Genomic DNA, 12,006 nt, shown 5'->3' with positions numbered 1-12,006 from the left:
AATCAACTAACATGATCATTATAAAGGTCTTTAAACAACAAAACACTTTCACATATTTGATAATCGGACTATATCATACAGTTCATGATATAATTGATAAATTTATGAATATTTTGAATAAAAAAGAAAAAAAGAAATAAAAGCGATACATCTGTCATACAGTGTGGCTGCATGGTGCATAAGCATGGAATTAAAACGTTCTAAAATAAATTAAAAACTCACACTGGGGGTTCAGCTAGAATATAAAGCCCCTTACATGTACAGGTCCTTCTAAAAAAATTAGCATATTGTGATAAAGTTCATTATTTTCCATAATGTAATGATAAAAATTAAACTTTCATATATTTTAGATTCATTGCACACCAACTGAAATATTTCAGGTCTTTTATTGTTTTAATACTGATGATTTTGGCATACAGCTCATGAAAACCCTAAATTCCTGTCTCAAAAAATTAGCATATCATGAAAAGGGTCTCTAAACAAGCTAATAACCTAATCATCTGAATCAACTAATTAACTCTAAACACCTGCAAAAGATTCCTGAGGCTTTTAAAAACTCCCAGCCTGTTTCATTACTCAAAACCGCAAACATGGGTAAGACTGTCGACCTGACTGCTGTCCAGAAGGCCATCATTGACACCCTCAAGCAAGAGGGTAAGACAGAAAGAAATTTCTGAACAAATAGGCTGTTCCCAGAGTGCTGTATCAAGGCACCTGAGTGGGAAGTCTGTGGGAAGGAAAAAGTGTGGCAAAAAACGCTGCACAACGAGAAGAGGTGACTGGACCCTGAGGAAGATTGTGGAGAAGGACCGATTCCAGACCTTGGGGGACCTGCGAAAGCAGTGGACTGAGTCTGGAGTAGAAACATCCAGAGCCACCGTGCACAGGCGTGTGCAGGAAATGGGCTACAGGTGCCGCATTCCCCAGGTCAAGCCACGTTTGAACCAGAAACAGCGGCAGAAGCGCCTGACCTGGGCTACAGAGAAGCAGCACTGGACTGTTGCTCAGTTTTGCATGTCATTCGGAAATCAAGGTGCCAGAGTCTGGAGGAAGACTGGGGAGAAGGAAATGGCAAAATGCCTGAAGTCCAGTGTCAAGTACCCACAGTCAGTGATGGTCTGGGGTGCCATGTCAGCTGCTGGTGTTGGTCCACTGTGTTTTATCAAGGGCAGGGTCAATGCAGCTAGCTATCAGGAGATTTTGGAGCACTTCATGCTTCCATCTGCTGAAAAGCTTTATGGAGATGAAGATTTCATTTTTCAGCACGACCTTGCACCTGCTCACAGTGCCAAAACCACTGGTAAATGGTTTACTGACCATGGTATTACTGTGCTCAATTGGCCTGCCAACTCTCCTGACCTGAGCCCCATAGAGAATCTGTGGGATATTGTGAAGAGAAAGTTGAGAGACGCAAGACCCAACACTCTGGATGAGCTTAAGGCCGCTATCGAAGCACCCTGGGCCTCCATAACACCTCAGCAGTGCCACAGGCTGATTGCCTCCATGCCACGCCGCATTGAAGCAGTCATTTCTGCAAAAGGATTCCTGACCAAGTATTGACTATTGAGTGCATAACTGAACATAATTATTTGAAGGTTGACTTTTTTTGTATTAAAAACACTTCTTTTATTGGTCGGATGAAATATGCTAATTTTTTGAGACAGGAATTTTGGGTTTTCATGAGCTGTATGCCAAAATCATCAGTATTAAAACAATAAAAGACCTGAAATATTTCAGTTGGTGTGCAATGAATCTAAAATATATGAAAGTTTAATTATTATCATTACATTATGGAAAATAATGAACTTTATCACAATATGCTAATTTTTTGAGAAGGACCTGTATATATAAATAGATTTTAAAAGAACGTTTACTTTGACACATCCAGTTTAAACAGCTCGTTTGCGTCTCTGTACAGACTTCAGAAGCATCTTAGCGTCGGAAACAAGTGGATGGTTAATTTTAATGGCATCCTGGATAGCATCAGAGGATTATGTTTGTTCAGAGCATTTTGTTTTGGAAACGAGGGAGGGACAGTGTAATGTAGAAAAATAAACTTTTGTTGAAAGATGAAGCAGTCAACTGTATTGGATCTGACAGCAGCTGCATCACAAACCGTAAGTAAATGATTTTATAATGCTTTGTCTGTAAATTAAGGGTTTATATGGATAATGTTTTCAAAACACTTTCTTCACGTGCAATAGCGAGTGTCCGTTGATACTATTTCCTATGCAATGACATTAACAGTGGCTGTTTACATACAACCCTTTACAAACATTATTTACCTTTAAGCCCATTAAAAACAAATAATTTCAGACAGAGGGTTAGAATAAAAGTTGAAAATAATTGTTTTTCCACATATATTTCCACAAAAATATTAAGCAGAACAACAGTTTTCAGCTGTGATAATAATAAAAAAAATGCTAGTCTATGCATTTACAATGAATCAAATACATAATTTTAAAGGTGCAGTGTGTAACATTTTTGAGTATCTATTAACAGAAATGCAATATGACATCCATAACTATGTGTTCAGTGGTGTATAAAGAACTTACTTAATAAACCGTAATGTTTTTATTACCTTAGAATGAGGCATTTATATCTACATAGGCGCGGGAATCCCCTTCTATGAAGGTCGCCATATTGTGACGTCATGTTTCTACACTAGCCGAACGCGAACAAACAACGCTACAGAGCGCGTTTCGTCACTACCTTGAAAGAGAAGCCGCAGGAAGCTAGAAGAAGCTAGTCATAAACACCGTGAGTAGTGACTTTTCCCTTGTCAGTGGTGTAAATATGTAGTTGGATTGTTTCATGTTACTTAATTCTTCTCCCTCGCTGTGTTATGGCTTTGCTATGTGGGGATAAATGTGCTGGTTAAGTTCGTGAGACAGCTGATTAGTAGGCTACTCTTGTCATTGACCGTAAAACAGTTACAGGAATCACCAACCCGTCGATCTTGGAAGCATTTTAAGTCGATCGAGTTTCCAAAATCAGAGAAAAAAAGCCTATTGTGTGTGTAGTAAGTGGTGTCTAGGGGATGCGGAGGCGCGCGCGCTGTTACAATCACGTCATTTTTGCCGCGCGCACCTTTGGGCTCATGCGGACGCGTCGAGTTTAAACAAGGCTTTACGCTTTAACCAGCTCAGCCACAGTAACAGCTCATATTAGCCAGCTAAACTTTTACTACCCTGTTAGAAAAAATATATAGTTGCATAGTTTCATGTGGTTCTTCTCCCTCGCTGTATTATGGGTTGTTATGTGGGGAGACTGTGCTGGTTGCGTTCGTGAGACAATCAGCTGATTACTATTATTATATTATGTATTAAGACCCTTGATCCTCACCTGAAACTTTACCCATGATGTGGTTTATAATGGACTGTGGTACAGAAACTTGGTTTACGCTGGCTATTCTCTGCTGTCTCAGATGACGATGTTTGTCCCGTTTTAGCCACCGTAGCTTCTTCGAAAGGGAGGGGTGAGCGGTGGGCTGAGCCCTTAGTGTAAACTCGCAACCGAACCGCTAGATGTCGCTAAAAATCACACACTGGACCTTTAAAGACTGGTGATGCAAAATTGCCACGGTTTAGGCTAAACATGTTTCATAAACCCCAAAAGTGCTACAATCATCCCTGTTCTGCCACACCTGACTGATGAGCTTCGGGTTCATGTGGAGGTGACTGCTTTGAAAAGGATTTGAAATGTGATTTTTGTGGGAACATGATTCTTTAGAAGTTATGGGCTGTACAGGATTAAGAGTAATATGTATTCATAGACCGTGTCTTAATACCTTCAATTATAAATCAAAAGGAACAGTCCTGCAGGTTATTCTATAATAAAAAAATAGAAGTCTCAGGACCAGACATCAAGCAGGAAATCAATTATAATCAGCAACGCAGTGAAATATTACAGTGATGTTAATGCTCTTATTTTCCAGTTCAGCACAGGACCGTGCCACACGCAAATCACAGCTATAAATCCACAGAGATAAACAAACGCTGTCATGGTGCTAATCATAGTGGTAATGGTTAGAAAATGAAAAACCATATAAGCTCGAGCTAGGGTTGAAAGACGTGTCCTGTAATTCATTATTACATGATTAAGTATAAGAGAAAGCGTAAGCCTATAGTGACACAAAGACAAGAGACTTTACACGGCTGTGTTTGGAGAATATGATAAGCACACGCGTCTAGGCTGGATAAAAGGTGTGACAATTACATATTATGAACAACAAGGCGATTAAATTGTTAAATATGTATTTTTAGACAAGACATTAAAGGATAATGGTCAACAAAGAAACACAATAATCTCTTTACATCCTCTTTATGATCAACCAGTGTGATCTCATCAGTATATTTAGGTTTTAAATTGTGAAGTGTAGGGGTCAACCGATTGATCGGTTTTGCCGATTAATCGTTTTGCCAATTTGCCGGCTGAGAAGGGTGTCCAGTATGAGAGCGGCCTCTAGAGGCTAAATAAAAGCTATCGCTGACGCCTCGTGGAGTTTGTTTTGTGTTTCAACCGAACCAGGAAAAAAAAATGCCTCTGCACTCAATTGGATAGACCGAATCCCGTAGGAAGGACGGCAAAACATCTTTCCGATCGACAAATGCCTTGATTGCGGTTCTCTGTTCCTCTTTTAAAATGAATGTAATGCGCTGAATAGATCCTCTATAACAGACGCGATGGCTGAATCTACACATCTAAATTATCCAGCGGCAGCCATTCTTTGTTGTAAACGAATTCAACCCAAGCGCTCTTTGGTGACGTGGATGATTACATTACATTACTGTTGATCATCTGTCCATCATCGTATAAAGCCCGCCCTGACAATTTGATTGGTCCGAACAGCTTTGATTCGGGCATACTTGCTTCGGATCAAGTCCAGTCCGAACTTCCCATCCTCAAATTAATATTTTTAATACAGTACATTTTTATGGTTCAGTACAGTTTTCTGATTTTTGCAATAAAGTTCAGCACTATTTTATTTGTTATGTTTGTTTTCATTCAACTATCCATTTAAAAAAAAAATATTGATTGATTAATGTTGGTTGATCAATCGGTTATCGGCCATTCACCTCTAGTGAAGTGGCACACACGCAATTTTTACATTTGAACTAACAATAAACTGACAATAAAACAACATAGGGACAGCTTCTAATGACTAACTAATTTAGAGATGCAAAATCTTCAAGAATATTCTCTTTAGGATTATGCAACATTCAGTTGCAATTAATAAATTGATTTAATTGTATTTATAAACATTCATATAATTTAAAATGTTTAGCATTGTTAAATGAGTCCAACTAAAAGCTTAATTTCAAATCAAAACTGATCACTCTGTCCTATGTGACTTTGATGGATATTAAATTCTTCCATATAAAAATGTCAAAAAACAGGTGCATTAAAAACATTTATAAATACATTTGTCATTAAAAACGTCTCACTCCAACGTTTCTCCACAATTTACCTTAAAAACATATCAGTGTGCAAACAAACAAAAAAGTATGTCTGTGTGTACACTTCATGAAAGAATACCCAAATCCTCTACACACTCACTATATCTCTCTGCTCGCCACACACATATAAACAATCACATTAATCAAATGGGGGGGGGGGGGGGATGGGGGGGGTACAGGAAACATAACCATACTAAAAACAAGCCAGCAAATTCTCAGTAGATTTATCACAGTGGAAACAGAGTTAAAATGCTGAGTTAACTTTTATCTATGACCCTTTCAGATGTGCATCAGTAGTTCGTTATAATAATAAAGATCCTGAAGGACTTTAAAAGGCCAAATGTATAATACATAATCTCTCCATAAAAGAGGCAGTTGGAGAATCAATGCTTGTATAGGTTGCATGGCAAAGAGCAAATCAAAATCAATATTTGTTTATTATAATATAATATTAAATTGAAATACCTGTATTTGGCAGCCAGATTATTGTGTGTGTGTGTGTGTGTGTGTGTGTGTGTGTGTGTGCGTGCGTGTGTGTGTGTGTGTGTGTGTGGAAGGAAGAGATTGAAAGTGCGTGTGTAAGCAGAATTGCTATTTTGCTATTTGACTTATAGCCATAACACATATAATACTCACTCCCACCCACTGTGCTAATCTATCAATGCAAGAACCAACTATTGGGGGTCTGAAACTAAAAATTGGGGCTCCTTTTTTAAGATCCAGAGCATTCTGTAATATCTATCCTAAACATCAGGAGGACATAATGAAAAGACCGTCACCTACGATAACATCAAACATCTGTTAGCTTCTGTACTTCACTCACACATCACTACCATCACTCCACTCCATTAAGTTCACACACATACCACACTAAGGTCTGACTATGCATTATCCAGACAGGAGCTATTTTTAGCAATTTTCTCCTCCTTTTTCTCTCCCTCCCAGGACTTACCTGCAGCACACTGCTCCTCATCTGCTCCATTTTCACAGTCCCTTTCACCATCACAGCGCCATGACAAAGACACACACTTGCTTGTTGAGCCACCACAGTCAAACTTCTCTGGTGGACATGTCTGCCGACCTACGAGAGGAAGCAACAAAGAGAGATGTTTAAGGATGAAATATGAACTAATGTTAAAAAGCAATTTAGCTCCTGGATGCTGATTGGTTAATAGTAGGGGTTTAAAGGATCATAGTTGAACCATGATCCATATGGACCAGGCCCTACGGTTCGGTACGCAAGTAATTTGCAGATTAATTTCAAAGTTTAACAATCATAGTGACAATATATCATTTGCACATGTTTTGTCTTGCTAATTTACACATTTAAGTGATTTTAAGCCATTCAAGCGCAAGAAGAGGGAAAAGAGAACTCAATTCGGTACTCGTGCGCTTTTATCTGTGTGCACAGCCGCACGCACCCGAGTGCTGAGCTTCAATTACAGTAGCACGCGATCGCCAAATTGATTCCTCTTTCGCATCTCCTTATGCTTGAATAGATACGTATACAAAATTATGTCAAGTATTTGTTATATTGAATCCGTGCATTAGGTCTTAAAGTGACCGCAGCCTTTAAATACCTGCTTCTGTCTGTCATTGTTAATCAAACAACAAAACACAGCTTTAAGTAAAAGATAATGTACATCCAACCGGATCACAGAATAAACCCCGACAGGGTATTCAAGTCTTGCATCACTCTGAAGGGGTTAATTCTGCAATAACAACCGGTTGGATGTACATTATCCCCTTATAACACGGCTACTTGCCATATAAGTAAATAATTAGACACGAAAGATACACTGATTTGTTATCTTATAATCCATCACCGTGTACAAAACAATCGCTGCAAAATGGCAGCAACTGCATTTGTATAAAACAAGTCAGCAATACCCAGATGACATAAAAAATTGTACACAAAATATTGATTTGAGTTTTAATATTTCATTAGGTGACCAAACGCAATACTTCCGCGAAGAAAGCAGTTGCTAGCAAGCGGCAAGTTCAAACTAGACGGACATTTAAGGGATGCGATACAGTATCGTAGCAAAACGTTCTTAAAGCGTAAAGCACTTCAGTTTTTACCAGTTGTTATAGGGGAAAACATCCCGCTGGATGGCGCAATTGACCAATCAGAATCAAGTATTCCACATAGCCGTGTAATAACAAACATTAATCTATATTTAATTCATAATTCATTGAATGTAAAATTCATATTTTACATTTAATTATTACATTTCTGTACTAAATACTACTGTTAGACATTACTTTATTTGTAACTTTGTTATATTGTATTTATTTATTACTGACTGTTCACTTGTTTTTAATGTTTTGTTTTTTTGCTGATCTGAAAAATAACTTGATCCGTGACTCAAAAACCGTTATATGATCCGAACCGTGAGTTTTGCAATCCATTTCAACACTAGTTAATAGTGTTCCAACAGTTAAAACACAATACAGTGACACATTTTCACACAAAATTGATCAATTATCAATATCATCCCAGCATACAAAACCGTAAAAAAAAGTTTGGGAGTCTGTAAAGTACACTCACCTAAAGGATTATTAGGAACACCTGTTCAATTTCTCATTAATGCAATTATCTAATCAACCAATCACATGGCAGTTGTTTCAATGCATTTAGGGGTGTGGTCCTGGTCAAGACAATCTCCTGAACTCCAAACTGAATGTCAGAATGGGAAAGAAAGGTGATTTAAGCAATTTTGAGCGTGGCATGGTTGCTGGTGCCAGACGGGCCAGTCTGAGTATTTCACAATCTGCTCAGTTACTGGGATTTTCACGCACAACCATTTCTAGGGTTTACAAAGAATGGCGTGAAAAGGGAAAAACATCCAGTATGCGGCAGTCCTGTGGGCGAAAATGCCTTGTTGATGCTAGAGGTCAGAGGAGAATGGGCCGACTGATTCAAGCTGATAAAAGAGCAACTTTGACTGAATAACCACTCGTTACAACCAAGGTATGCAGCAAAGCATTTGTGAAGCCACAACACGCACGACCTTGAGGCAGATGGGCTACAACAGCAGAAGACCCCACCGGGTACCACTCATCTCCACTACAAATAGGAAAAAGAGGCTACAATTTGCAAGAGCTCACCAAAATTGGACAGTTGAAGACTGGAAAAATGTTGCCTGGTCTGATGAGTCTCGATTTCTGTTGAGACATTCAGATGGTAGAGTCAGAATTTGGCGTAAACAGAATGAGAACATGGATCCATCATGCCTTGTTACCACTGTGCAGGCTGGTGGTGGTGGTGGTGGGGGGATGTTTTCTTGGCACACTTTAGGGCCCTTAGTGCCAATTGGGCATCGTTTAAATGCCACGGCCTACCTGAGCATTGTTTCTGACCATGTCCATCCCTTTCTGGCCACCATGTACCCCTCCTCTGATGGCTACTTCCAGCAGGATAATGCACCATGTCACAAAGCTAGAATCATTTCAAATTGGTTTCTTGAACATGACATTGAGTTCATTGTACTAAAATGGCCCCCACAGTCACCAGATCTCAGTCCAATAGAGCATCTTTGGGATGTGGTGGAACGGGAGCTTTGTGCCCTGGATGTGCATCCCACAAATCTCCATCAACTGCAATATGCTATCCTATCAATATGGGCCAACATTTCTAAAGAATGCTTTTAGCACCTTGTTGAATCAATGCCACGTAGAATTAAGGCAGTTCTGAAGGCGAAAGGGGGTCAAACACAGTATTAGTATGGTGTTCCTAATAATCCTTTAGGTGAGTGTATATTTGAAACCAAGGCTCTTTGATAAAGGAAAAAAAAAACAGTAATAGTGAAATGTTTTTGCAATTTTAAATAAGAATTTTCCAATGTAATATCTTTACAAATGTAATTTATTCCTGTGAAGGCAAAACTGATTTTTCAGCAGCCATTAATCCAGTCTTCAGAGTCACACGATACTTCAGAAATCTTTCTAATATGCTAATTTGGTGCTCAAGAAACATTACTTATTATTATCAATGTTGAAAACAGTTGTGCTGCTCAATATCTTGACTTAGAGAGTCAAACTATTATGGAGTTCCTTGTTTCTTAATCTCCATTGGTCACATTGTTAACCAAAACTGAAGCTCACTGAAAATCAAGTTCACACAGCATTCTCAAGACAGTGCCATAAATTATACATCTCTACATGTCTGGGAACCCAACTACAAATCAATAGCAGCCAGACTGATTTCTCTCACTCCCATTCTTCACAGTCTTTTGAGTAATTTTTAGTGTTTAAAAGAAGATATATGAAGACCTTTTCACTCTCTCCGACACCTCAAATCTGTGTCTGCAGCCCATTGTTGCCTGAACCCTATCTATAATCATAAGAGTGAATGGCATGTCTCTTGCTGGACTCTGCTATTGCATAGCCCTCTCTGAAGAAATGGGAAAAAGACTACTGTGAATCTCATTTTAGATATCTCTTCATCAGCACATGGCCATTGTGGCTCTGCAAATTGAGGCCCAGTCCTCATCTATGGGAGCCATATTGGATTTGAGACTGACAGAATTATTTTTTCCTATTTAAGGCCAGAGCTTAACCCAACACCGGAAGGCTTGTTGGTGTGCGACTAGGGAAATGTATGAAACAGAGTGGGTTTGTTTGAACAGCGCTTTTATGTGAGTGTGTATGTTTTTGCCTTTGTCAGCATGTGTCTGAATAAACTGAATGACCCATTCTAACTGTCTGGCTGACTGCTACAGATAGCACAGCCTCCTGGGAAATGCAGTCTGTCTTATCTCCTCTCTCTCCTCCCTAACCCTGAAGACTACTGTGCCCACAGGGCTTTCCATTCACTGCCCTGGTTCCTGCTTGTTCACACAGCAAAATACTCACAGTGGTTTGGTAACAGCACTGCACCAATGTAAAATAAAGCAACACTGGGATCGTTATTATTTTAAGTAAGGAATAATTAACTCCGGGCTGTTGAATTAAAAAAAAAAAAAAAAGCACACCCAAGGTGGTAATGTACCTCGGGTGTGCATTATTTTTCTAATAATTCAACGGCCCGGAGTCAATTATTCTGCTTATACTACGGTTACCACACCTCAAAACATTGTTCAGATGATGTATTTCAAGACATTTGTCAGGTTTAGGTCTAACCCTGTCCTTAAAATGCTCTTGTGTATGACTAATTTCTTACGCCTCTAATCCCAAACCTCCGTTGCTAATTCCAAAACATCATTTTAGAGCTAGTAACCGAGGCTTCAGCCACTGATAGAGAGAGAGAGAGAGAGAGAGAGAGAGAGAGAGAGAGAGAGAGAGAGAGAGAGAGAGAGAGAGAGAGAGAGAGAGAGAGAGAGAGAGAGAGAGATTTAGCCTATGTGAATTACTTGAGTCTGTGCGTCTCTCTCAACAGTGTTGTTCAACAGCAGCGTCTCTACTAATAGCGAAACGTTTATCTGCTCCAAGAACAGGGCCATTACCACCTCGCTAAAGAGAAATTGATATAGCTTTTAAGTTATTAAACAAATTTAAAATCATCAGAGCAGCGTTGATAACACATTTCTGTGCGAATGTGTGTCCATAGTGTATGTGTTTGCATTTGAGTGGGAGAGAGAGTGGAAGATAGACACTGTGCTTTGCGTAATTAAACGTAATTTTGTGGCAAAAAAAAAAAAGAAGGAAATAATTTGCTTGGTCAGTTTCATTGATTTGTGGGTTTTGGCTATTTTGCTGTTGTATGCTGTAAGGACATTTGAAATTACTGAAATCATTTGGTGAAGTGATATGGAGCTGTAATGTAGTTTCAGACCTGCCTGAAACTACTTTAGCCAAACGTTCGTCAAGCAATCAGATTCAAGCATTCAACAAGCATCGTAGCATAGAGCACGTTAATGTGCTCATTACACTTCCAAAAAACTGTCATTAGGCTAGTTTCATGATGGGGGTTTATGACAGCATTAAGACAAAGCTGTTTTAACAGCATCTCTCATTTAAACTTCTGTACAAAAAAAAAAAAAAATGTTAGAGTTGCTAACATTCCCCTCTACAAAATCAGTTAAAGCTGTGATTCAATTCGATCAATCAATTCATAGTGCAGCAATGCAATGATTTTTGTTTGCATCACTCAAACACACATTCTTGTACATCTATCTTTGTGAGGATATTCATTGACACAATACAATCACTTCTACCCTAACCGTACCCATCACAACTAAGTGCTTAAACTGAAACCCTTACACCTAATTATAACCTTATCCCCAAAACCAAGTCTTGACTGTCAAACAGGCCTTTAAAGGGTCTAAGAAAGTGTCCTAACTTTACTCTCTTTGTCCTCACTCTGATGGTCTAATACTCAAACCAGTCTTAACAAAGATAGTTGTACAAGTACACACACACACACACACACACACACACACACACACACGTTTGTGGTCAGTACAATTTATTTTTAAAGAAATTAATACTTTTATTTATTGGGGATACATTAAACTGATCTAAAGTGGCATTTATAATGTTACAAAAATATATTTTAAATAAAAGCTGTTCTTTTGAGCTTTTTATTCAAAGTATCACAGTTTCC

General features: G+C 38.8%; 1 protein-coding gene across 6 annotated transcripts in view; it reads right to left on the bottom strand.

Annotated features, from left to right (window-relative positions):
- The window catches only part of lrp8 (low density lipoprotein receptor-related protein 8, apolipoprotein e receptor), a 198,320-nt gene that overhangs the window by 77,130 nt on the left and 109,184 nt on the right, over nt 1-12,006 (bottom strand). For all 6 annotated transcript variants that reach the window (XM_056259543.1, XM_056259568.1, XM_056259553.1 and 3 more), the window contains exon 4: nt 6,412-6,540. In XM_056259543.1, the coding sequence (XP_056115518.1) occupies nt 6,412-6,540 (129 nt within the window). The remainder of the gene's footprint in view (nt 1-6,411; nt 6,541-12,006) is intronic.

This window comes from Rhinichthys klamathensis, unplaced genomic scaffold, assembly GCF_029890125.1.
Source record: "Rhinichthys klamathensis goyatoka isolate OS25496 unplaced genomic scaffold, OSU_Roscu_1.1 h1tg000007l_1, whole genome shotgun sequence".
Lineage (NCBI taxonomy): Eukaryota > Metazoa > Chordata > Actinopteri > Cypriniformes > Leuciscidae > Rhinichthys > Rhinichthys klamathensis.
Note: the sequence above shows the minus strand (reverse complement) of the source record. Positions and strands in the feature narration are given on the sequence as shown.